General features: G+C 36.6%; 1 protein-coding gene and 1 non-coding gene across 3 annotated transcripts; both read left to right on the plus strand.

Annotated features, from left to right (window-relative positions):
- On the plus strand, positions 1–26932 carry NAA50 (N-alpha-acetyltransferase 50, NatE catalytic subunit). 2 transcript variants are annotated; one of them, XM_047099337.1, is made up of 5 exons: positions 1–324; positions 21824–21957; positions 22382–22501; positions 22930–22996; positions 23964–26932. In XM_047099337.1, exons 1-5 carry the CDS (start codon positions 317–319, stop codon positions 24139–24141), a joined length of 507 nt encoding a protein of 168 aa, XP_046955293.1. In that variant the 5' UTR covers positions 1–316; the 3' UTR covers positions 24142–26932. The 2 variants fall into 2 exon arrangements, with proteins under 2 accessions (XP_046955293.1, XP_046955292.1); XM_047099336.1 differs by having other exon boundaries at positions 2–324; positions 21821–21957.
- LOC124527402 (U6 spliceosomal RNA) lies at positions 16021–16123 on the plus strand. Its single transcript, XR_006965857.1, has one exon. It is a non-coding gene; the product is annotated as a U6 spliceosomal RNA (small nuclear RNA).
- Positions 26933–27548: the final 616 nt, after the last annotated feature.

A 27548-nucleotide genomic window follows, 5' to 3' on the forward strand; every position in this document is an offset into this window, starting at 1 on the left:
GAGGGGGCGGGGTGAAAGGTCACAGCGCGGCGGCGGGTCTGGCTGGCGGCGGCTGCGGGCGGGAGTCGATTGCCCGGTGTGCACGTGTGGAGAAGCGGCGGCACAGCGCGGCGGCGGGAGACACTCCCGCCCCCTTCGGAGACGCAGGGCTGCGCTCGACCTCCGCGGCCTCCGTCATTCGCTCAGCTCCCTGCCCTAGGTGGGGAGGCCGGCTTGTGAGGGTTGAGTGGCCCGAACTGAGGGCGCAGAGAGCTCAGGGCGGCGACGACAACGGCGTTGATATCCGCGGTAACAACGGCCTCAGCAGGCGGGGAAGATGAAAGGGTGAGAAGGGCAGCCGGGCAGGGCCCGGCCAGCGGGGAGAGAGGGGCTGCGAAGGAGGGGAGAGACTCCGGGCGAAGACCCGGCGGAGGGAGATTTCTGGGATTCTCTCTGCTCAGCGGAGGAGGCGGATGCTCGGCGCGGGCTCTTGGCGGGCTGAAGGGCCAGCAGGGGCAAAACGCGGGGAACGCAGGATTTCGGCCCGGAGGACGAGTGTGGGTTGAGCGGAGACTAGCAGCCGAGGGGGGCAACGGGGGAAAGCTCTTGTGAGGCTCCTTGGGCCTCCTACCTGGGAGCGGACGACTGAGCCACCCCCGGCCCGCCACTCCAAGTGGAGTGATCTGGTTGTCCTCTTTAGACCCAGGCTCAACGCTAGCAACTGCGGTCTTTGACACCTTTCAGTCTTATTTACACTTGAGAGCTGGACAGAACCTTCTGGAGGGAGAAGGAATTGGAATAAAGAGCATGGGATGAGTATTAAGAGCTAGTGACTCAACTGGATTTGGGTTGGGTCAGAGCGAGTGGAGGAGGGGGAGAGAGCGTGAGCTCTGTAGTGTTGGGGTGCCAAAATGTTTAAGGAAGTATTGCCGATCAGTAGGTGGAGCTATTGCTCCAGTAGTTTTACTATTGCCCCCGTGCTGTGAGGGGGTTCTTGGTTACTCCTCAGAAGCTTTTTTCAGGTGATTAGAAAAATTAATACTCTTTCATAGTTTTCCTCTTGGATCAAATTAGGGTTTATATTGGTTCAACTCTTCCCATTTGGATGATGTCACCTTACTATTAAATTACATACTGTTAAAATATTAATTACGTAACAGTGTTTGAGAATATTTCCTAAATCAAAGCCATTTTGAAGCCTTCCTTTTATCAGTTTTAAAAGCTTTCTGAGATTTTTTCTATTGTAGCTAGTCAAAGAATTGTAACTATGTTCGAGCTTCCAAACTGTTCAGCCTTTTGAGTATGAAATAAAAGTCAACTTTCGAAATAATCTCATGCTGCCTAAAACAAGGCTCTGAATATTATCTTGGTATGTGTATGTGTGTGGGGTCGAAGAGGTCCAAGAAAGTTTAATTTGGCCTTAGGTCTGTAATATGATTCCCTGCTCTGATTTGCTTTAAATATTGGAAATCCATTCTAATGCTTAATTGTATGGTTTGCACTAAAATTTAGGAATAATGAAATTTTTGTAGTACCTGCGCTATTTGACGTCAAATTCTAAAGAGTTCCAATCAGGATATTAATTGAGGTATGGGAAGTATTTGTAGTATTTGAATCATGAACTAGGAAGTTTGGCTATTTTATATATGATCCAATATAATTTAGTGAGATTTTTCCTTTTTTTCCCTTTAGTATGGACGCTGTTTCTTAACTCATTTTTGTATTCTCATCAGCGAGCAATACTTCTCTTGTTCTGTTAAGAGTACTAAAAATGAGGCTGAATAGTTCCCACGGTTGAGACTCTGCATGGATTTATAAAGGAAGGCCTCCAAGAAATTATTCTGGGTGTTTAGAGCCAAAATCCTTGGTCTAACTCTGTCTTGCTAGGGTGTAATGTTCTTTCTGATACCTAACTTGGCAATAGAAATGGGGTCAAACAATGATATTATTCACAATCTTCCTTCAGTTAATACACTCATGAGGCAATTAGCTCTTTATTTAAAATGGTGTTTTATATGTGTAACAACATGATGGTAACAAATCCCGAGAAACGAGTAACTGGCCAAATTTAGAGGATGAAGAGTCCTTAAGTCTAGTTCCTATCACTTAAGATTGGGAGCTTAAAGTTGCGTTCCTCGTAATGGTAAATTTTTAAGATGATTTCACTATTCCTGTGAATAGTCCCTTTAACTTCCCAAATGAACTAACTCCCAGGTAAGATGGGACTTTAAAATGTTTTTCACTTCTAAGTCTTGATTTAAGGCACTGAACAAATGAAGATAATAGGTATTATTTGAAAGATTCTAAGATCCTTGAGTTCAAAGACTTGTATCATTATACACAAGGTGGTTAGCGTTATAGTCCTGACTCTTGAAGAACTTCTAATTCTAACTCAATCTACTATTTAAATGTTTTATATTGTTGCCTATATTCACTATCATTTTCAAACTTTTTAAAGTTACTATTTGATTTTTCTTCATATTTTTACTTAGTTTTTATTGGTAGTAGCAGGAAGACATTCCATTGTGTTGGCATGCATTTGCCTTTCCTCCGTAGGAAAGTAGATAAATTTCCAGTTTTTCATTACTGCATGTATTTATTTGCATGGTCTAGAAATTTGAGGTATATTACAAGATACTGTTTCCTTTTTATCTATTATTCCTCTCTATGGAAGGTGATATTTAAGCAAGAAGTCACAGCCATGACAGAGATGGCAATATAATTAGTATAATAGAAAGTAAAACTGAATTCATTTACCTTTCAATTGTAGCAAAGGGGTATAAATTCTAATAAAAATGTCTTTAACAAGATGTGAATACATGCAAAGATGGGAAACTAGAGGACAATAATATAAGTATAGTATACAGAACAGTGTAGTTTACTAATTAAAATATTAAAATCAAAGATTCTGCAGTCAAAGGAATCTATGTTGAAAAACTCAGAATAATCTATCTTTGATAGCACAAGGGAGTTTTCTGAAGTGCTAGAAATATTCTCTATCTTTACCTTGGATATTGATTGCATGGATGTATATGTATGTTTGAAAAATCATTGGACTGTGAACAAGATTTGTGCCCTTTACCATACAAATTCTGTACTTCAATAAAACAGGTTTTTTAAGGTTGTATTGCTGTTTTTGTTGGGGGACAGGCAGTGAGTCTGAAGGAGAATTCAGGAACCTTTGTAAACCTCCAATTTGTACTCCAAGCTTCTATGAAGCCAATAATTTGTGGGATGTGGATGGAAATACTGGATTTTAAAATATTTTGTAATGTTCCTTGCTGTATTGAGATGAATTCACATAAAATATAACCTACCTGTACCATGATTTGTTTTAGAAAATCAATAAAATGACCTAACCAATATAAGGGAGAAATAAAGGGAAAATAAACTATAAGATTTCTTTTTCAATAGGTAAATGACCAGGTACAACTACATCATAAGTCATAAGATTAGATGTTTGCATCTGTTTGTAAATAGCATCATTATATAATTTAGAAAGTAGATCTGTTACCAATACAGATGTGTGCACTGGTGACTAATGCAGTGTTGACATCAGTGTTGTGATTTTTTTTCCCCAAAATCATGGACAGTTGTTGGTAAAATTCTGAACACACGAAGAATAATTAAGAATTTCTGGGTTGAAAAAGATTTTTAAAGGTTATCCATATAAAGCATTATCTTTCAAAGATAGTGCTTTTGCTGGACCAAACTAACATCTGTATTAACTTTCACTTTGCTTACGTTTTCCATTTTGGCCTGTGGAAATCTTTTGACTTCTGATTTTCTCTTCTAGGTATTAGCTATGGTTTCCAGCTTTGTGCCATCTAAAAAGATAAAACTTCTCAATTCTTTATTTAAATACTTTTTTTTTTAAGCACAGCCTACAGAAACCATTAAATACCAGTTGCAACTGATAGAAACTTCCTTTTCATCATAGAAATGAAAATTGTGTGTATTACTACAAAATTATGTAATTGTCCTATCATGAACACTGCTTTCTCTTGATCTGATCTCTTCCATCAGTTTCTATATGCATTCACTGCCTAACTTATTGGGAAAATGTTAGTCCTGTCTAATACAGTAGTGACTAGCTACATTTGGCTGTTGAGCAGTTGATATGTGGCGTGTGTTACTGAGAAACTAAATTTTAAATTTTAATTACAATTTTAAATTTAAAAACTGATACTCAAAGTTGTTGGACAATTTTTTGGTATGTTTGGAACAATGTGGATATGTGAATCTACTATAAATTTTGTGAAATGTAAATATAAATAAAATATTTGAGAGGAAAATTAGCATCTGAATTGAGATGTGCAGTGTAATACACACTGGATTTTTAAAAGACTTGGTATAAAAAAAGATTTTTTAAAAAAGGGAAATTAATAATTTCTATTTTGATTACACGTTGAATTGATTTCATCTGTTCTTTTTACCTTGTTAATATAGGTACTAGAAATTTTTAAATTACATTTGTGACTCTAATTGTATTTATTTTGGACAGTGCTGGACTAGACTCTGAAAATAAAAATTGTGTAAAACATGATCTTTTTCCTTAGGATACAATTTTCAGATGGAGTTTCTAAATAGTAAATGTGCAGTTTGTGGACCAACAGATAGTGTATGACTGGTTATGCCTCTGATGAAGGATTCTGAGGTCACTCTTGGTTTTAGATTAAAATATTGTAATCCACTTACTTTGTCTGCTATGGATGGAGAAGGGATAAATTGGAAGTATGCATTTGCCTTTCCTGAGCTAGGGTGATCTGTAATTCTGCCTCTATCATGGCTGAAGCTGTTAGTAGAAGACCCTTGTTTTTGAAGTCCAGAGGCTTTTCTCAGTCCTCGATAGTATGGCAGTAAATGCTTGTGTATAAAACTACTTGATACACATTCTTATTTCTTTTGAATAATTCCCTAGAAGTGAGTTTTTTGGATCAGAAGGTGCTGGCATTTTAAAATCTCTTGATATTTGTTGCCAATTGACCTCTAGAAAGATAGTGGCAGTTCATACTGCCAATGGTGTGTGAGTGCCTTTTTCTTCTCCAAGGGCTAATGGGGAAGGGGAGGGGCACTTGCAGAAAATAAGGAAATGGAGGAAGATGTTTCATCCATCAGTGGTATAAATTACCTTCTTCTGGGATGAGTAGCATACATTGAGCGTTTGTAAAATGATAGAAATAATTTCTTTACAGGTTGGATTTGGGGACATATTCACATAATAGTCTTAACTCTTAATTTTGCTTTGCTGATTAGATGATAAATGGTATTTCTCCACCTTTTTTGTTACTGTTAATTTGATTACTTAGATTGGATATTTCCCACTTTTACTGGCCATTTGTATATCTTTGCGACTTACCTGTTACTTGTATAGCTTATCAATTTGGATATTGATTGTGTTTTGACTTCAAATTACAAAACAGTCAAATATGGTATTTAGAAAATGGGGTTGAGACATTCAAATTAGTGAGTATTGTCAGAGTGATGCCAGTTTAGGATCTAGAACATGAGAAGAAATTTTTTACAGAGCTTGCTAAACTAGTGTAAGCAAAGAGAATTGTACTTAGCAGCATTTTAAACATTTATTTCTCTTTCCAGAAAACTAAAATATATTTAAATATATACTTGGATCCCCCCCATCTGTATAGATTGTTATTCATAGCATAATTTATTTTCATAAAGGAGACTTACTTTTAATGCAAAAAACATTGAACTAAAAGCAACCACGTTTTATAGTTCAGTGTGCCATTAACGGTAGTTAGCAGTAGGGTCTCTGGTAGGTTTTTTTTACCTCTGGGAGTTGGTTTCTTTGTCTTTAAAGAGAACAGCTTGAACCTGAACAGGAACAACTAAAGGTTGAAATTCATGTGCCCTTTCTAGTCTGTTGATAATATTTTATCAGTATTTAATCTGCTGATAGCTTTGATGAATTTTCAGATTGCCAAAAAAAAGTGATATCATTGACTATTAATACCTACCATGACTGCTATGGCATGTGTGTCACTCGTTTGCCATCCCTGGTTTCTTATCAGCTGTAACTTTTCTGTGATACCAAGAAACAAAAGTTTGGAATCATGGGGCATATTTGAACTGTTCTTTTAAGTCGCTTTCTTCATTTTGCTCTTGTGTCTGCCTTTTGAGACCTGCTCTCCCATCCCTCCCCCTCACGGCACTTTTACTTTTTTTTTTTTTAATAGGTACCTAATACCAGACCATAGATTCTCAATCCCACAATAGCTCTAAGATAGCACCATAGTCTACTAATATATTTATAGGTATAGTATCTTTAGTTTACTAATGAAAAAACCATTACAGAGGTGAATCAAGAAGGCAAGGAAGCTCAGTGAGTTCTGGAATTTTTGAGTAGCTTTATATGGCCAAAAACTGGTGGGAGAGAGGGAGGGTGAGGCCAGTGGCCATACGTAGGTGATGAGGGCTTTATTTGCAGTGCTATTCGGATTTCATTTGGCAGATTATATGCAGCTCTTAAAAGATCTTAAGCATTAGAAATAAAGTGATCATATTTGTATTTCTGAGTGTGTTGTGATGGCTTTGTCTCCGTTCTAGTCTTATTTCCCTTAAGTAAGCCATTAGAATTTGTGTTGAAATGATGCTCTGAAGCATACTGCTTAGAGAAGGGGTATAGGTAAAAATAGGTTATGAAGATATTTGGGGAGCAGAATTAACAGGGATTAAAATGGGATGTAAGAGTACATCTAAAACTAAGTTTTTTATATTGGATGGGTGATGGGACTATTCCTAAAAATAGAGAATAGAGATATGTGTTCCAATTTCCTATAGAGGATGATGAGTTCAGTTTTCAATGTGTTGAATTTGAGATTCCTGTAGAGATAACTAGTAAGCAGTTGGGAATATGTGTTTGGATTCAGAGATTTGGAAGTAAAAACATTTAGGAAGTAGTAAGGGAAAAGCCATAGCTGGGAAGGAGTTCTCTTAATTGAATGTATGGATGGATGATCACAGAACATTTTTTCAAAGGATAATTTGGTTATTTTCAGGTTATTTAAGTTATCTCATTTCAGGTTATTTAAGTAGGTTATATCTGATGTGTGTTTAACACTTCTAGTATCCCAGCAAATAATTGCTGAGATTTTTGCACACTTGATTCTTGCACTCATACAGCTTGCAGAGCTAATCCACTCACCACCACTTTTTTGATACTTGTAAAACCTCTAGAATAGTAAGTCTCAAGGAGGGTCACACCTTCCCCCCTGCGTATCTGGTAATGTCTGGAGACATTTTGGTTTGTCATAATGAGGTGGAACGGTTAGTGGGTAGAGGCTAGAGATGATGCTGAATATCGTACAGTGCTCCATCACAGAGCCCCTCACAACCAAGAATTATCCAGCCCAGAGAGAATATCAGTAGTACTAAGATTGAGAAACTGCTCTAAAATCTAGATGAGAGAAAGCCCATCAGTTAAATTAAAGGCCTAGAGATTCTTGGACTTACTGGGAGTAATTCATCAATTCCTTGAAATATTTGAGGTCCTACCCTAAGTCCTATAGTTCAGTAGAAGAGGTAAGGTATAAAAATAAATGCTTAGAATGGTACAGAGGTACTGTGCCTAGGAAGGGTACAAACAGTATAATATAGATGAGGTGGAAATCTCAGCGGGATGACAGGTTAAGACTTCTTGAACAATTAGTATTTAAGCTGTGCTTTGATATATGCTCAGTGGACTTGTAAGTTAAAGGAATTTATCTTTTATGTAATTTATTTGAGTGTAGAACCAGATTAATGCTAGCTAAGGCAATTACCTACTCTAAGCCCAAGTTTTATGCAAATCCCTTTTATCATTAGTATACCTTAGATAAGTGTTTCAGGTTTGGTATTTCTCTCAACCTTGAGGAGTAGAAAGGACTCCTTTGAGGGGAGTCATGGGTGGCTGATCTTGCACTATAATGGTAATGTGTAGACATAGGCCTGGTTCTGGCTTTGTTGATAATTGGCTGTATAATTTACAGGTACATCTGTCTCTGGGCTTCAGTCCCATCATCTGTGAAATGAAGGGGAATGGACCCAGTGGCTTCCAAGTTCCCTTCCAGATCAAACACTCTGCACAAGAAATGACCAAGCAGTTAAAATTTTGTGCTGAGGTGTACTCAGTACTCATTTAAAATATAAATGGTTAGGCTTTAAGCTTTATACAGTTCTTCATTTTCTCTTCAATGTAACTTAAAAAGTCAGACTTTATAGAGAAAGGCCTACTTTTGTGTAGTCATATCTCCATCTTGTGGCCCTTCAGAATATTGCCACTAAATTTTGTTTTTATAATTATGGGCATAATTGACATTACTTTTAATAGCTTAAAAACATTTGAGTGCTTATTATCTGATGTTGCTGTGCCAAATACTTAATATGCATTATCTCATTGTGACACAGTGTTTGTTTTAAGCCACAGGTAAAGTTTTGCTGCTACCACAGGGGCACCTAGTTAAGCATTTGAATTTCCATTCAGGTCATGATCTCCTGGTTCGTGAGTTCAAGCCTCATATCAGGCTCTACACTGACAGTGCAGAGCCTGCTTCGGATTCACTATCTCCCTCTCTCTGACTCTCTCCTGCTTGTGTGTGTGCGCTCTCTCTCTCTCTCTCAAAATAAATGGAAAAAAAAAAAAAGGTTTTCTGCTACCATATTTTAAGTGCAAAGATGGTATGAGATTTGACAGAGTAACAGATTCATCTTCTGGTGCTGATACAAATAACTAATAAGCTGTATAAAGTAGGAGGCCAGTAGCTGTGTTCCAAATCTAAGGACTTGATATACAAGGGCACTTTTGCTATATCATTCACCATCCTCCTCCCTCTTTTAGATCTTATTCTAAAATCTTTGGTATGAAGAAACATTGGGGTTTGTTATGGATTTGAAAAACAAAAAAATAACGTGTCACATGAATTTACTTGAGCCAAAAGAATAATTCAGTTTGTTTAATCACTACTGTATTCAGTTTTTTACAGTTAGGGTTGTAAACTAGTGCCAACAGGAACCCAGGAACAGGCAGATAAGGTAAATGAGTAAAAAAAAAAAAAAAAAAAAAGGCCAGAAATGTAGGCTTTATGTAAAAGCTTCTGATTTAAATATTAGCAACCAACTTTAAAAACAAACTGTTGAGTCTACTAGATGTAGCAGATTTGACTTTTAGTACAGGAATTTGAGGCTTATCTACAGAATAGAGGTCCTAAACTGATAAATTAAGATAGTTTGTGTTGTTAAATTACATTGAAATCTTACCCGAAGTAAGTAAACAGTGTAGTGATTAAAAACCATTTTTCAAGAGTCAGGCTGATTTGAATTTGAGACTAGCTCTCAATACTAGCTACAGTGTAATACACTGTTAACTTACATAAGGAAAATGATTCCATATTTTATGTGAAATCCACTTCTCTGTGACCATCGTTAGCCTTTTTCCCTCACTGGAATACTTGGATATGGAAATTTAAACATATGCAGTGCAGTGGGAAGTTTATTAACTTAGGTGGGTATTAAATGTGTGTGGTTGATATAAGAAGCTTTAATCATTAAAGATTCCACGGTGGGATGTGGAAATCTGAGTTTTTAACTGGCAAGGTGATTCTGGTGTATAGCCAGGTTTGGAATCCGTTCTTGGCTTTTGTGACACTACTTCTCCAGACCTTATCCCTCCTCTCTTGAAAATTGTTTCTCAGACTTCTTCATGGGCTCTTGTTCGTTTACCCCTAAAGTTCAAGTATTTTTTTTAGTAGTTGTGGTTTTAAATGTTCTAATTCACTATGATACTTTTTTTGAGGAAGGGAGAGAAAGTGTGCATGAGCAGGAGAGGTGTAGAGAGAGGGAGAGAGAGAATCCGAAGCAGGTTCCTTGCTGTTAGTGCAGAGCCCATACAGGGCTCTGTCTCATGAACCATGAGATCATGGCCTGAGCCAAAATTGAGAGGCAGATGCTTAACCGAGTGAGCCACCTAGGTGCCCCTCACTATGATATTCTTGGTAATGTGATATGTTCACATAATTAGAGGATGTATATTATGCAGTATTTTTATTCCAGGAAATAACTCTCAAAGTGATGTGTTACAAAAGGAGATTTTTCCTTATGAGTTAAATTAATGGAAAAACTCTGGATGCATTCCCTCTAGTATCTGTTTTTATCTACCTAATATCAACATTGCTTCTAATCACATTAGGTAGCATTTAAACTACATTATATAGGGGCGCCTGGGTAGCTCAGTTGGTTAAGCGCTGGACTTCGGCTCAGGTCATGATCTCACGGTTCATGAGTTAGAGCCCCGCATTGTACTCTGTGCTGCTCAGATGGAGCCTGGAGCCTGCTTCAGATTTTGTGTCTCCCTCTCTCTGCCCCTCCCCCCCCCAAATAAATATTAAAAAAAAATTTTTAACTACATTTTGTAAATAATTTTTCAAATGATCTTACCAAAACAATGTTTGATAGTAGTTTTAATGGGGAAAAAAATGTCAGAACATGTAGGCCATTTACACCAAAAGTAAAGACTGTATAACAGACTATCCTGAGACTTACGAATTTATAAGAGGAAGCCTATATCAGAATGGAAGGCTCATTTTCATCCAGCTCTCATTCAGCTTTTCTGCAAACTGGAGGCTTGGTACAGCTGGCAGTTGAGGGGTTGTGGTTGTTAAAGGTTTGAAATTCTTGCCTTTTACTGTTTTTCAAATAGTAGAGAATAAAGCATCAGATGCTTTCTGCTATGAGTTTTAGTATCAAAATTAGTGTTTGTTCTTTCTTGGACAGAGTTGACTACAAAACAACATAAATGCAAAATATTACAGCTTGTAGTTCCTTATATAATAAGTAACGTATGTTTGTTTTATTTTTTGTTACGGAAATTTTCAAACATCTTCAAAAGTAAATAGTGCATTGAGCCCTCAATGCATTCAATTCCAATGAATAATATTAATTCTCATGTTCGTTCATCTTTTATTAGTAGTTTCCCTTTTTTGCTGGAGTACTTCAAAGGAAATTCTTGACATACTATCCCATTTTTTTTTTTTCAACGTTTTATTTATTTTTGGGACAGAGAGAGACAGAGCATGAATGGGGGAGGGGCAGAGAGAGAGGGAGACACAGAATCCGAAACAGGCTCCAGGCTCTGAGCCATCAGCCCAGAGCCCGACGCGGGGCTCGAACTCCCGGACCGCGAGATCGTGACCTGGCTGAAGTCGGACGCTTAACCGACTGCGCCACCCAGGCGCCCCGACATACTATCCCATTTTATCTGTAAATACTACTGTATGAATCTTTATCATGGAAGGACTTTTTAGAAAAAGTAATTCTAATACTGTTACATCTAATATCATCTTAAGATCTGACACCCAATCTGTATTTGCTTTTTCTCATTTGTCTTGTAAATGTCTTTTTCAAATCAAAATCCAAAAAGGTCCACACGTTTTCATTGGCTGAAATATCTCATAATCTTTTTTTTTTTTTTTAATTTTTAGTGTTTATTTTTGAGAGAGAGAGAGAGAGAATGTGAGTGGGGGAGGTACAGAGAGACGCGGCAACAAAGAATCCAAAGCAGACTCCAGGCTCTGAGCTGTCAGCACAGAGCTTGATGTAGGGCTCGAATTCAAGGACCACAAGATCATGACCTGAGCCAAAGTCAGATGCTTAACTGATTGAGCCACCCAGGCATCCCTTTATCATCTTTTAATCTGACAGTTCCTTCTTCTTTTTTAAAAAACAAAGTTACTTTAGAATAGTTTTTAGCCAGGGGCGCCTGGGTGGCGCAGTCGGTTAAGCGTCCGACTTCAGCCAGGTCACGATCTCGCGGTCTGTGAGTTCGAGCCCCGCGTCAGGCTCTGGGCTGATGGCTCAGAGCCTGGAGCCTGTTTCCGATTCTGTGTCTCCCTCTCTCTCTGCCCCTCCCCCGTTCATGCTCTGTCTCTCTCTGTCCCAAAAATAAATAAACGTTGAAAAAAAAAATTAAAAAAAAAAAGAATAGTTTTTAGCTTTACATTTATGAAGATGATACTGAGAACTTCCAGTTCCCCCTATAAGTAACAGTTTACACTAGTATGGTACACTGTTAGAATGAAAAGGCAAGCCAAAAATTGGGCAAAAATAGTTGCAAATTATATATCTGATAAAGGGCTTGTCCCCAAAATATATAAATATAAATAAATATATATATATATGATATAAAGAACTCTTACAACTCAATAAGTAATCTAGTATAAAAATGGGAATTCTTTTATTAATTAATGTTAAAATTGTAGGTTTATTCTTAGGCCTAGACCGGGGACAAAATACTTAAATAGATATTTCACCAAAGAAGATGTACAAATGGCTAATAACCATAAAGAAGGATGTTCTACAGTATTAGTCATTAGAGAAATGCAAATCCAATGAGATTATCAATTCACACTAGTAAAATGGCTATAAAGAGACAATAAAAAGTGTTGGTGAGGATGTGGAGAAACTGTTATTGGTAGGAATGCAAATGGTGCAGCCACTTCAGAAAACAGTTTAGCAGTGTCTTCCATTACTACCATAACAAATTACTACAAACTTACTGGCTTAAAAATGCAAATCTGGGACGGTGACTCAGTCGGTTGAGCATCCGACTTTAGCTTAGGTCATGATTTCGTGGCTTGTGAGTTCGAGCCCCGTGTCAGGCTCTGTGCTGGCAGCTCAGAGCCTGGAGCCTGCGTCAGATTCTGTGTCTCCCTCTCTCTGTCTGCCCCTCTCCCACTTTCTCTCTGTCTGAAAAATAAAAATTAAAAAATTAAAAAAAAACCCCACAAATCTGTTACCTTGTTCTTGAGGTGAAAAGTCTGAAATGGGTTTTACTGAGCTAAAGTTAAGGTATTAGTATGAATGGTGATTTTATTTTTTATTTATTTATTTATTTATTTATTTTAATTTTTTTTCAACGTTTATTTATTTTTGGGACAGAGAGAGACAGAGCATGAACGGGGGAGGGGCAGAGAGAGAGGGAGACACAGAATCAGAAACAGGCTCCAGGCTCTGAGCTATCAGCCCAGAGCCTGACACGGGGCTCGAACTCACGGACCACGAGATCGTGACCTGGCTGAAGTCGGACGCCCAACCGACTGCGCCACCCAGGCACCCCTGAATGGTGATTTTAAATAGTACCCCTGCCCCCATTCATGTTTATTTGGAACCTTGGCACATGACCTTATTTAGAAATAGGGTTTTTGCAGATGTAATTAAGATGGTCATACTTGATTAGGGTAGGCCCTAAATCTGATGGCCATTGTCCTTAAAGGAAGAGGAGGCGGGGCACACACGCACAGAGCACCATGTGAAGATGGAGAAACGCATTAGTTGTTACTGCTACAAGCCAGGAAACATCTGAGGCCACCAGGAGCTGGCAGAGGCAAGGAATTCTATCCAGTCCAAATCCAGAGAGCATGGCCCTGCTGGCTTGATTTTGGATTTCCAGATTCTGTAACTTCCATAGAATAAATTTCTGTTTTAAGCTATCAAGTGGTAATTTGTCAAGGCGGCTTTAGGAAATTAATACAACATTGTGTTTCTTACAGAAGTTCTAGAGGAGAATCCATTTTCTTGCCTTTTCAGCTTCTGTAGGCCACCTGCATTCCTTGTTTTGTGGCCCTTCATCTTCAAAGCCAGCAGTGTAGCATCTTGAAATCTCTTGCTTTTGCTTCTGTTGTCTTACACTTTTAAGGACCTCTGTGATTACATTTTGGGCCCACCCAGGTAGTCCTGGTTAATCTTCCCATCTCAAGGTATTAGTCACATCTGCAAAGTGTGTTTTCCATGTAAAATAACATAGTCAAGATTGCTAAGATTGGAACATGGACATACTTTGGAGGTTGTTATTCTACCTACCAAAGGCGGTTTCTTTAAAAAGTTAAGCATATTTGCCATACAACCCAGCAATCTCATTTCTAGGTATCTCCAGAGAGAAAGTAAATTTGTGTCCACACACAGACTTGTATGCAATATTCATAACAGTGCAATTTGTAATGGCCCATGAAGTAAATATTATTAAAATGGCCATCAAGTGGTGAATGCATAAGCAAAATGTGGTATATTCATACAATGGACTATTGTTCAACTGCTGACACATTACATCATGGATGAACCTCAGAAACACACTACATGAAAGAAGTGCAGTGCAAAAGATCATGTTTATTGTATGATTCCATTTATATGAAATGTCCAGGAAAAACAAATCCATAGAAAGAAAGTAGATTTAGTGACTGACTTTGGGTAGGAAAGGACATTTGCTTCAGATTTGCGCAAGGGATTTGGGGGGTGTGATGTGAATGTTCTAAAGCTGAATTGAGGTTATGGTTGCACATGTCTGTAAATAGTCCAAAAATCACTGAATTGTGCGCTTAAAACACGAATTTCAGGGGTGCCTGGGTGGCTCAGTTGGTTAAATATCTAACTCTTGGTTTTGGCTCAGGTCATGATCTCAGGGTTTGTGAGTTTGAACCCTGTGCTGGGCTCCACACTGACAGCATGGCACCTGCTTGGGATTCTCTTTCTCCCTCTCTCTGCCCCTCCCCTGATTCACCGTGCTTGCTCGCGCGCGCTCTCTCTCTCTCTCTCTCTCTCTCTCTCTCTGTGTCTCTCTCAGTAAGATTTAAGGGAAAAAAAAAAACCATGAATTTTATGGTTTATAAATTATACCTCAAGGCTATTTAAGAGAAAAATAGGGGCACCTGGGTGGCTCAGTCAGTTAATTAGTGTCCAACTTGGGCCTGGGTCGTGATCTTGCGGTTCGTGAGTTTGATCCCTGCATTGTGCTCTGTGCTGACAGCATAAAGCCTGGAGCCTGCTTCAGATTCTGTGTCTCCCTCTCTCTCTGCCCATCCCCCACTTGAACTCTGTCTCTCTCTCAAAAATAAATAAAACATTAAAAAAAGTAAGATGTAAAAGGTAGGAAGGGGCTTCAGGTTATTTGCAGTATACTAGCTTACAAAGGACATGTGTCCATAATACACTTGAAATCTACTTTTTTTTAATGGGCAAAAGATTTGAACAGCTCCTTTACCGAAGAAGTTCTGCCAATGGCAAAGAAATACATGAAATAATGCTCTACATCATTTGTTACTTAGAGACATGCAAATTAAAACCACAATGAAATGTCACTACACACCCATTAGAGTAGTGTAAATTTTTAAAGGTTGACAGTGCCAAATTCTAGATGCAGAACAACTGGGACTCTGATACATTTATAATCCAGTGTTACCTCTCTTTGGTATTTATTCAGAAGCAATTAAAAATTTATGTTCACACAAGAACCATAGAGAAATGTGTATAACAACTTTATTCATAATCACCAATAACTCTAAACCTAAATGCCTTTCAACACAAGGATAAACCATAGTATATCCATACTGTGGAATATTATTTAGCAATAACAAGGAATGAACTGTTGATAAAACAGTGTGGTAAATGTCAAAAGCATTATGTTGAATGAATGAAATCAAGCAAATGGCTATGTATTATGTAATTCCATTTAAGTGACATTCTTGAAAAGGCAAAGATATGGGGAACAGAAAACATTAATGGTTGCCTAGGACTGGTGGTAAAATTGAACTACAGAGGGTCATGAGAGATTTTGGGGGTGATGTATCTATATCTTGAAAACTATCATTATACATGTTGTAAAAAGTAGAACTATACAGGAAAAAAGTGGATTTAATTTTATGTAAACTTTAAGACATGTTATTAAGTTTATTTGGGGGGGGCGTGGTTAAGCAGAGAGAGTGAAAGAGAATCCCAAGCAGGCTGTGCACCGAGCCCAACACATGGCTCATCTGACAAAAGGTCATCATGACCTGAACCAAAATCAAGAGTCAGACAGACACTTAACTGACTGAGCCACCCAGGGGCCCATAATACTTTTTAAAAGCTGAGAATGAAAGTTGATCCCTCCCAAAAGGCTTGAAAAATAAAGAACAACTAAGAGTTGTTACATACAGAAAATTTGCAAGCTGGTGGATTGGAATAGACTACATCAATAATTATATTAAGTCTGGACAGACCAAATACTTCAGTTGTCAAGTGCTTGCTTCGGCAGCACATCTACTAAAATTGGAACGATACAGTGAGGATTAGCATGACTCAATGTGATGACATTTTCCCTTTTTTCTTTCATGCTATTTTAATAAGTAAAAGTAATACATGTACATTGCATAATATTTGAAGAATTATGTAAAAAAATATACTCCAGTTGTCAAATTAGAGGAATGAAACTCTATAGTATATGCTGTTCACAAAAGAAACTTGAAATATAAGGATAAAGAGAGGTTGAGAGTAAAAGATGGTAAAGATACATGATGCAGCATTGATTAGAAGAAAGCAGTATGTCTGTATTGATGAACAGGGTAGACTTTAAGACAGGGAATATTACAGCAGTTCATCAACTCATAACAGTCCCAAATTTATGCCCTTAGTAATATAACTTGAAAATACATGAAGCAAACATTGACAGAACTGAAGAGTAAGAAGGAACACTTTGAAATTTTGTTCAAGGCTAAACATAATCCTGATTGATAAGAAAGCCTATCAGGAATATAAAGAAATAAAAACAGGTTTGTCAGAATAAGCTTTCTTGGGGGTATCATTTAAATAAAGATTTAAAGGAGGTAAGAGAGTAGTAACCTGCAGCTAAGGATAAAGAGGCTATCGACATAGAAAGCTGCAGGTGACACAGATTTTGGGAAGATCAGAGATCTCGTTTTGGATAGGTTTAATTTGAGGTGTCTACTACAGATGCTTTGGAGTTCAGGAGTGACCTTTAAGCCAGAGAGAGATTTGGAAGATGGCAGCATTAAAGCCATAAGATTATGATATTGTCAACCTAGAGAATAAGTGTAGATAGAGAAGACCGGCAAGTACCATCTTGATGTGCAAGCTCCTCATAAAATTGATTCTCCTTCCTCTCCAATCCCAGCTTCCACATTTACACAAAGCACACTTTTTTTTTAACTTTATTTATTTATTTTGAGAGAGAGAGCGAGCGTGAGTGTAAGAGGGGCAGAGAGAGAGGGAGAGGGAATCCCAAGCAGGCTCCATGCTATCAGGGCAGAGCCTGGCACAGGGCTCAGTCTCACAAACCTGGAGATCATAACCTGAGCTGAAATCAAAAGTCAGACTTAACTGACTGACCCACCCAGGCGTCCCCCCCCCCGTTTTTTTTGTAATTTTATGGTTTTCTTAACACAAATGTGACATACACATAAGCTATCTATTCATTTTCGTTGCTGCACAGCTTGGCTTTGGGATTGGTGGCTCTGATGGCCAGCTGGCTACTCTTTCCCCAATGGCTTTGTGGCTCTTGGGGGAGACGTAAGCAGTCTCTGCACAATTAAGATTTGTTGCCCATCAACAAGATTTGTTGCCCTTCAAGCTCCTTGACATTGTGACCTAGGAGCTTCCAGAAGCTACTAGGCAGCATGTGCTCTGTTTTCTTACTGCTCCCATAAGCAGCGTTGGTCAGCAGCGTCTGGCCCTTGCACCCTATTGTCAGTGCTTCTGAGTTTCTGCCAGTTGTGCTTAATTTTGACACATCAGCTGACTGGCGCTGGATGAACTTCTTGGTCCACTTTTTAAGCGTCTTGGGCTTCACCAGAGGTCTACGGGTGGCCATGATGCCAAGTAGGAGATGGCTGCCACCTCTGCAGGCAATGCATTGGTGAGGAAGACTGTCACAGAGTACACACAGTAAGCTTTGTTTTACCAAATCAGACTGCCTGTAGTTTGGAGAATACATCGTTGCTATTTTGTTCATGTTCTATGCTCTCCTTAGAATTCATTTCTTACCCTCCTACAGAACAAACTCTTAAGTCACCCTTCACATCTGTTTCCAGGATCACTTTTATTCTAGTATTACTTTTGTACTGTGTTCAAGTGCTATTACTAAGATATTGTGTTTCATATATATATACATAATTATGTATATATGTGTAATGTGTGTATATATGTAATGTGTGTTAATATATGTGTGATCAATATATACATATACCTGTATTTCCTACTAGGTATAAACTCCTTTGCATTCCAGGTTTTAGCACATAGGTGTTCAAATATTTATTGAAATAGACCCGGTTTATGCTTTGAATAGGCAACTATTATGTTCATTAAAACTTTAGAAAATTTCAAATTCACAGAATTCATGAAACCTCTGTTTAATTTTCTAATAGAGACTTTGGAATTCCTTTTGACTTACTTTAGAAGTTCTTTTCACTTCTAAATCTTATTGTGTGCAGTCATGTTCTCATTTTCTTAACATTTCTGCATAGCACTCTATGCTTTTGATACACGTTCTTTGCTAAATTATAAATTGCTATTACTCTTGATATATTTAGAATATCCACATCTTAAAATAATTCAGAGCTGAGTGGTCAAGATTACAGAAATATTACATTTCAATTAGACATATCATGTTCATGAAAGTTAAACTGTATTTGAAGGTGAATTTTGCTGACAAAGTTATATTTAATAGATGCTTAAACAGCCACCAAACGATATTCATAGTATACCAATTCTGTTTTGAAGTGTGTACACACACACACACACACACACACACACACACAGAGAAAAATATAGGGAGACTATATACATCAAACTTATTTCTCGTAGTCTTACAGGATTTTCACTTCCTGAGTAATTACTATGGTGATGGACATTTTTTTTTTTAATCAAGACATGCTATTTATTTATTTACTTGATTAGACAGGGAAAGATTAAGCTGGTGTTCCCTAATGATTTAATACAGTGTTCTGTATTTAAGCTTTTTCTGCCTACTCTGCTGGAAACTTTTTTAGTAGTTAACTTTTATTTGGTTTAATTCTAGCACATTGTACCATAACCACCTTTTCCTTTTGTATGAAGTCAAGAAATACCTGATTGTTATTTTAAAAATTATAAAGATGCTTGAAGTGTGGTGATTACCTAGAAATCATTCTTTTTTTCTTTTAAGTGTTTATTATATGCGTATGTATGTATTTATTTTAATCTCTGCACACAATGTGGGGCTCAAATTCACAACTCCAAGATCAAGAGTTGCATACTCTTCCAACTGAGCCAGCCAGGCGCCCCACCTAGAAATCATTCTTAAACTTTGAAAAACACGTGTTCTTTCACTATAATTTAGGAGGTTGGCTTCCTAGGTTATGTTTTTCTTTATTGTTTACTATTAGACTTCATAATGTAGTTTTTCAGTGATTGTTTTAAAATACGGAGACTGACTCTTTGATTGCAATGGATAAAATACGGAGACTGACTCTTTGATTGCGATACTCAATTTGGTGTGTTATACTCAGTGAAAGAGTAGCATTCTGCTAAGTGAAATAAGCCAGCCAGACAACGGTATTGCTTACATGTGAAATCTAACAACAAAAAAATCAAACTCATAGAAACAAAGTAGATAAGGGGTTGCCAGGGTGGGGGGAATAGGAAGAGGTTGGTAGAAAGGTATAGACTTGCAGCTATAAGGTGAATAAAGTCTGAGGATCTAATGTATAACAGGGTGACTGTAGTTGATACCACTGTGGGTATAATTGAAACTTGCTAAGAGAGTAGAACTTAAATGTTCTTACCAAAAAAAAAAAAGTGATAGTTGTATTAATTATGGGAGGAATCCTTTTTCTAAAAAAAAAAGAATAGTGTAGGTAAGATGTGATCCCTGTATTTTAATGTTCTGTACTTTACAGCATAACACTATCTACCAGTAAAAAACCTGAGTGGTAGATGGTGGTAAGTGAGCCTAAGTAGGTTTTAATTAGAAGAGGACTTAGGGTGAAACGTTATTTCCTTCAGCCTTAAAGAAGACAAAGCCAGGGTGTGCTTTTATGAAGAGGGGAGTTGTTCTTAGGGAGATAAAACCTAGTTAAAGAACACCTGAATCTCACAGAGGGAAGTCATTTTAGTTGTAAAATACTTAGGCCATTTACCCATATTTAATTATATGTCTAAAATTGGAAAAGAGTGTAACAGAGAAATCTCTATTTTTTACTGTGGTGTTGGCCTCTTAATTTTGTGTGGCCACTAAGAAACTGTGTGCTCAGATCTTAAGAAAATATCAAGATACGCAAGAGTGGTTGCACAGTAAGTAATAAAAATGAAATAATTGAGACAGGAAGGCTAAAGTTCCAAATGAGCATAATGGTCTGTAATAAAGTTTTTGTGTTATTAAGAACTATAATTTATTCATACTTTCTGATAATCTGAATTGTAACATTTCAGAGAATAGTGTTTTTAAAATTATACACAATTAAAAAAATTTTTTTAAAGATTGTATGTTTAAGTATAATCTTTATACCCAACATGGGTCTTGAACTTAACAACCCCAAGATCAAGAGTTGAATGCTCTACCCAGTGAGCCACCCAGGCGCCTCTCACAATTCTGACTACACATTTTTTGTATATGCTTTAAAGCTTTTTCTGTATATTAACAAAAGCTATTTTATTATATGTTATATATATTTAGATTGTGCCCCTCCCTCCCCCCCCCCAAAATAGTATATCAATGTTTTTGTGGTAATAAGATAAACATATCATGCATGCTTTATTTAATCAGTTCCCTGCTGAGGACACTTAGTTTTGGTTTTTTTTTTTTTTTTTAGTCATTTTAGAAGTGTGAAGATTAACATTCTCATTTAGTCATTTCTCCCAACAGTTTTCAAAACCTATGTACATATGATGCAAATGATCAATTAGGGTGTATTGTCTGTACTTCCCTGCTATTGACTAATGCCATTGTGATCTGGAATTAGCACCCAGTGCGTAGGGCCCACATTATCTAGCTGCTTGGTTGACATCAGATTGTTTTATTTTTCAACTCATTTTTATTTCAGTTTGATTTTCTTTTCTTTAAAGGATTTTATCATCTACTGTTGTGGTTTTTAAGAAGGCCAATAATGCATGTAAGCATCTCCACTAATGACACTGCTAGTGGTAATAGGAAGAAATATATGCGTAGATGCTGTTCAGGTTTGTCTTGTCACATTTGATCAACCTTGTAGCTTATGGTGGAGAAATGGACTTGAGCTATTAAAAAAATCCTTTTGTTGACAGAATTATAGGCAAAACAACTTTTTTACTATGAGCCTGAATCATTTTAGATTTAATTCCTTTTCCCACAGAACCAATTGTTTTGATTACATAATGGTTTTTCAGAAATGCTACCGTTGCATTCTTGATAAGTAGTTTTCAAATAGATCCCCCCCCCCATTCCTTTGTTCCACTGCCATAGATTCTACCTCTGAATCTGTGGGGTGTGAGGTCTAGGAATCTGGATTTTGAATACCACCCCATGTAGCTGATGTAGTGGTTCCTAGTTCAATGTATATAATTTTTGTCCATTTGGATTATTTTTCAGAATAAATTTCTAGGATAGACTTGGACAAAGAAGATGTACCTTTCAGGTTTTTGATACATAGTACTAGATTGTGTTCCAGAGATACTGTATCTATTTACATTTTCACCAGCAGACTATAAGAATCCCATTTGCCACCCCCTTGTCAATATTTGGTATCATCAGTCCTTTGGATCAGTAATAGTTGTCTAAAAACTGTAAACTACAAGGAAGATTTTGGCATTTGTGTAGATTATTAATCTGGCCTTCTGAGTAATTATTGTTTATCATATTTGTCTCTAAATATATAATCATATGAGTGCTACAAATTGAATCTGCATAGAATGGCTGGCAGAATCTTATAAATGGTAATCTTTGTAGGAATATAAAGTCAGTATGAAAGGTTGGATTTATCAATTATGTAAAAAAGACTTGGTACTAGTATGTTTATCTTAACAAATGAAGCTAATTATATTTTATTGAGTACATTTTGGTTTGTTCCAGTAGCCGGATCGAGCTGGGAGATGTGACACCACACAATATCAAACAGTTGAAGAGATTAAACCAGGTCATCTTTCCAGTCAGCTACAATGACAAGTTCTACAAGGATGTGCTGGAGGTTGGCGAGCTAGCAAAACTTGGTATAATAGTTTTTTCTTTTCTCACTTCATTTGTTTTGTTGGTGTTCTTGACCCTTAGTTTTTAATATTTGAGCAGAGTTAACTAATTTAATCTCTTTATTTTACAAGTGAGGAAATGGGGGTGATCCAGGTTTTGAGAAGGATCTCAGAGAAATCAAGACAAAATATTTGAATTTTAAAAGAAAATGCTAAATACCTTCTCTCTTATTTAGTATGTGCCTGTATGTTTCACATATATGTCTACTCTAGATGCTTAAATCTGTAAAAAGATGTAGAAAATTTTTGAGGCTTTTGCTATTCAGAGTAGTTGATAAAATTTATTGCTATGATAGCAGTAATTTAGCCCTTATAGAAGGGGAGGAAGATTCAATAAAATGTGTTATTCTGTCTTTTGAACTTAATATTTTTATATTTTCCATGGCAGCATATTTCAATGATATTGCAGTAGGTGCAGTGTGCTGTAGGGTGGATCATTCACAGAATCAGAAGAGACTTTACATCATGACACTAGGATGTCTGGCACCATACCGAAGGCTAGGAATAGGTAAAATTATTTGTTTTTTTGTGTGTGTATGTAAAGAAGCATAAATACATCATTACTGTTTCTGACCCAGTGAGTGAAACCATTTCTTTTGAGAGTATTGGGAAAGAGTTACTGAATTATATAAGGTGGAAAATAACTTTATTTATTAACCTAATTCACCTGGAAGCCCTATATAGATTTGTCATCAATGTCCCTTTTGCTTTTTCTGTTTTCCTTTTCTCTGGAAGGACTTGTATGTAAAGGTTGCTTTTCTACTAGCAGTTTTTAACATATGTAGATAGTAGGGAGAGAACAAATTTTTCAAAAATCAGGTGGTCTAGTGTTTACCTCAGATTCTTTTAGGATTCAATAAACATTAAGATGGCATTTAGATGTGTAATATAAACATTATTTTTCTAAGATTACTTACTTGTTTGTCTTGTTAACAGGAACGAAAATGTTAAATCATGTCTTAAACATCTGTGAAAAAGATGGCACTTTTGACAACATCTATCTGTAAGTTAAATGATATTTATTGTTCTTATGTAAAGAATTTAATAAATTGGCAATAGAAATCTTTACTGGAAACTTTAAAATCTGGTTCCTTATTTCATTGCCTTTTGGAAAAAGCATGGAAGTAGTGATTATGAAGTTTTTGTTTTGTTTCAATAATAGATCAGGAACCTAAGATAAAACTTTCTCATTTTGCTTTATTGTGTTGGGGTGGGAGCTTCTGAAGTCACAGGGATGAAACCAAGATTAAAACTAAAGTCTTCAGAACTGAAGAATTAGTATCATTAATACTATTCTTGTGCCATCTGTTTGCTTTCTGGGTTTTGTTTAAGGTTCTCAGTGACATGCTTATTAGTAGTAGAGTTTAATAATCAAAATCAAAGAGTATTTATCTGATAATACCAATGTTAAGATTATTCTCATTTTAACTTTGGCACTGGGAGAGATTAAATTATGTCATGCTGTTCTGAGGAGTAATTGACAAAGCTCAAATTTATTTTTAAAATATAGCATTTTTTTTATTAGAGGCTATATTTAGGCATTTGAGACAATATATCATTTTTCTGTCATGTTTTTTCTGCATGTGTTAATATGGTCATTGGATCATCCCTGTGGTTATTTACCCATTTATAATTCCAGGAATCCTTTCTCTCCTTGCAATGAGAAACGTTATGCTAGCTAGGATACTTTACCCTTTCTCGATTGTAAGAGTAAACCCTATTTCTGAGTCTCCTAAATTCAGCCAGCTGTCTTGAAGATGTAACAGGTTAAAGGTGTAAATTTGTCATCCAAGTTTTTCTGAAATGAATACTCAGTCTTTGTTGATAACTAGTAATTGTGAAGAGAATCTAACAAATGTCTGCAGTATTCCAGCTCCAACCAATATGAAGCTATTTGCAGAATATGCAAAAGCTGATGAATTCTTAATTTTTTTTTTTTTTTTTTTTTCTGATACCCTCTTATATCTTAGGCATGTCCAGATCAGCAATGAATCTGCAATTGACTTCTACAGGAAGTTTGGCTTTGAGATTATTGAGACAAAGAAGAACTACTATAAGAGGATAGAGCCCGCAGATGCTCATGTGCTGCAGAAAAACCTCAAAGTCCCTTCTGGCCAGAATGCAGATGTGCAAAAGACAGACAACTGAACAAATTAGAAATGAACTTTCTTGCACTTGCTTGTCGCCAAATAAAAGAGAGGCCCATTGATTTTTTTACCCCATCTTTCTTTTCCCCCTCCTACCTTGTTCTTGTTTGTCCTCCTTTCTTTCTTTTTCTTTCCTCTAAAAGGTTTAATACTTCCAAGGACTTTCAAAATTAATCATGTTTGGATTGTTTTAGTTTTCTTATTTTTGTGAGGTGGTTTGATTGTAGGAAGGAGGAGGTATAGATCTGTTTGGTTTCATAGTTAAGATATATATGGTCCCAAAAATTTGGGTGTCAGTGTCAATTTTTTTTTTTTATGTCCTGCTTTCACATTGAAGGGCAGAGCCTACGAAATGTTGTATATATCAAAAGACAAAAAGAAACAGCAGCAATATCTTGTTCTCTAATTCAAAGACAAGTTTAGTGTGTTTGTGGTACTTTGGGTTTTCAAGACTGTGGGATGCTAATCCCTAGACATTGCCTTCACTCCACCTTTTGTCCTTCTGAGTGTTATCTCAGGAGTTGGACCATTGTTATCCTTGTAAGAAATACTAAGCTTATTTTGTTTTTTAAGCAGTTATTTCTTTCTTCCTTGCTGAGGGTGGGTGGGACAGTTTGGGTAGGTAGTGTTTTACTTTGGTCTCCGTATTTGAGTTACATGAGTGGGCTGGTTGTTGGCAGGTTTATTTTTCCTGCTGTTGATTGTTATTAGTGGCATTAACTTTTAGAGTGTGGGCTGGTGAGATTAATTTTTTTTAATATCCCAGCTAGAGATATGGCCTTTAACTGACCTAAAGAGGTTTGTTGTGATTTACTTTTTTTTCCTGTCCTTTTTCTTCAGTACACCCACAATAGTTAGTCTAACCTTAAAAATGGGAGTTGATGTCCTTATAGGTCAATACCCCTAAATAAATCTGAAGCAGGTATCGTCTCTTGAACATATTAAAAAACACCTAAAAGGAAGCTTAGATGGATTTGTGGCACGATAAATGCATTTAATGTCAGCTAATGCGGACTTAAAAGTATGGCCACTGAGCATTTGATTATATAGGAGAGAGTATCTAGACAGTATTTTTGAGAATAACATAGCTGTGCTATTGCTTATCTGTTGGAGAACATCCCAGATTTGCTTATTTTCTGTGCCTATGATAATGAGTTTAAGGATTTGGGGGAGGGGGAATTGTTAAATAAATTGCTTCTATTCTTGGAAAAGTAGAAGTTTAGAAGTGTTAATAACACAGATTTCACTGTGACCTCCTCTACTGACGTGACTGGTTTATGCCAGATCATTTTCTGGCACATAGGGAGTGGCTTGGATGGGTTGATAACTTTTGTAAGATAGGAGACATCTGAAGTTTTCATGTTTTCCTCCATTGTCCCATATCCAATATTTAAAATTCTCTAGATTGCCAATACTGGTGGCCCATGAAATGTTCTCATTAGACTTTAAAACAGTGCACAGGGCTTGAATTTTCTTGTCATTTGTCTTTAAAAGAAAGTTTGATTCGTAATATTTATCCTCATGTAAATTCTGATAATATAAGTCTCATCTCTCCAAATATATTAAATGACAAAATTATTTTACACAGTGTTTATGCACAGTTTGTAATCTTTTAAGTTCTTATTTGAGAATGTGAAAGTACAAAGTATAGTAGACTTCAATGGTCTTAATTGAGTGCCAAGAGTAATATAGAAAAGGAAGATAGCTGAATGAGTTTATTCTAATCTTAAGATAGTAAAAATGTAGAAAGACCATGCTGGTTTCTTGGGTATCAATTTCTTAAGCAGTCCAAATACAAGTTTAGAAAAAAAGAGCATTAAGCACCTTTACCTTCATGGATAAGCTTCAGCTTGCTCTTGCCAACAGAAGAGTGCTTGAGTTACAGAAGGCATACTTAGTTTGAAGAATTCAGCCTTTTTGTAAACTTCCAGATATCAAAATAGATTTTGATATATAAATGAGTTTTCTGAGATGACACTGCCTCTATTTCTATAACCATTTCACCTGGACTATCTAATCAGTCCAATGAATGTATCCCTAAATGTGGTTGTTGAAAACTGAATAGCTGCCTCATGACAATTAAGTACATGTTATTTAAGGAGGGAAAAAAAATTACATTTTGAATTGAGTATGTAGGCTTCTTATCATTATACTTTCTTTTTCCACACTAGATAGTGACTTTAAATTGTAAATGTTTGAAAAGGGTTAATTGTCCTACATCAAACTTGTATTAAGTAATTCCATCCATTTAAGGAAGAGGAGGATGTAGAAGCCGTAGGAGCTGGGCACTAGTTCATACGCCTGTGAGTCGGTAAAGACTCAAATAACGTCCCATGTTGAGTTGGTTATTTTGGAACGTAAAAATTGTTGAGGTAAAACAGTCCTATTAACTGGAAGATCAGAGAATATATCCATATTTTTTTGGACAGATAGTTTTTACTGTGGGGCAAGTAGGTAAAAATTATCCTGTTTTGTTATTGCATTTGGGTTCTAAAGAAAAGAATCTGCAGAGAAATCTATGCAATATATAATTTGTCCAGATTAGTTTTAATTTGGGGAAAGAAGTTCTAAAATATCCCCAAAGCAATTTATTCATCAATTGAAAGTCCTCCAAAAATAGAACTATTGGGAAACTGGTTTGTGGGTGGAAAAGAAAAGCTCCCTCAGTTTTTTGGAGGGAATAACTTTAAAAATACTTAAATGGCTAAGTTTACTTGGTGCAGTTAAAAATTAAACTTGTTGATTTTAACATTGCTGTTACATCTGAAATAAACTTATGTGATGTTCTGGTAGTAATCTGTGATGTCTGATAAATGTCAAAGAAAACCCTGCACTGTGTTGAATACTGAGATCAGCAGTTTTACTAGTCATTGTTTACTTTTGGCCATACTCTTTTATTTACTTTCACATATCTTTAAGATCTAACTTAAAACATTAAAATAGGCCAAGGGCAATCAAGGCCTCCTAATTCAGACCTTTTGGAACTTGCTAGAAATACTGCTGACTTTCTGCAGTTCCGTCTCTAGAGAAAAAGTAAGATCCAAGGAGAGGTCTTGCTTAAGTTGTGAAGTTTTGAATGTAGTTGTTGAAAACAACTGATACTTTTAAGCTATGGTCTAATCAGTAGTGTGCATTGACTACGGGTAATGTATATTTAAAATTTTTTTTGTTATGAAGGAGTTTAGTCATTGAGTTTTGGGAATTACTTAAATTTTTTTCTGAATACCAAAAACAAATTTAAAATGTTGTCGTTTAACTATATTCATTGTCTTAGAAGTTGTAATTAGAATTTTGCTTATTCAGGAAACAAGGGTGATCTTTGCCCCATATGTCACAGTTATCGTTGTATAGCCCATCATCCCAAAATTTAGCAGCCTAATCACTAATGTGTATAGTCACCCACAGTTT

This window comes from Lynx rufus, unplaced genomic scaffold, assembly GCF_022079265.1.
Source record: "Lynx rufus isolate CCGP_SWC_20201006 ecotype Redwood Valley unplaced genomic scaffold, mLynRuf1.p SCAF_5, whole genome shotgun sequence".
Taxonomy (NCBI): Eukaryota; Metazoa; Chordata; class Mammalia; order Carnivora; family Felidae; genus Lynx; species Lynx rufus.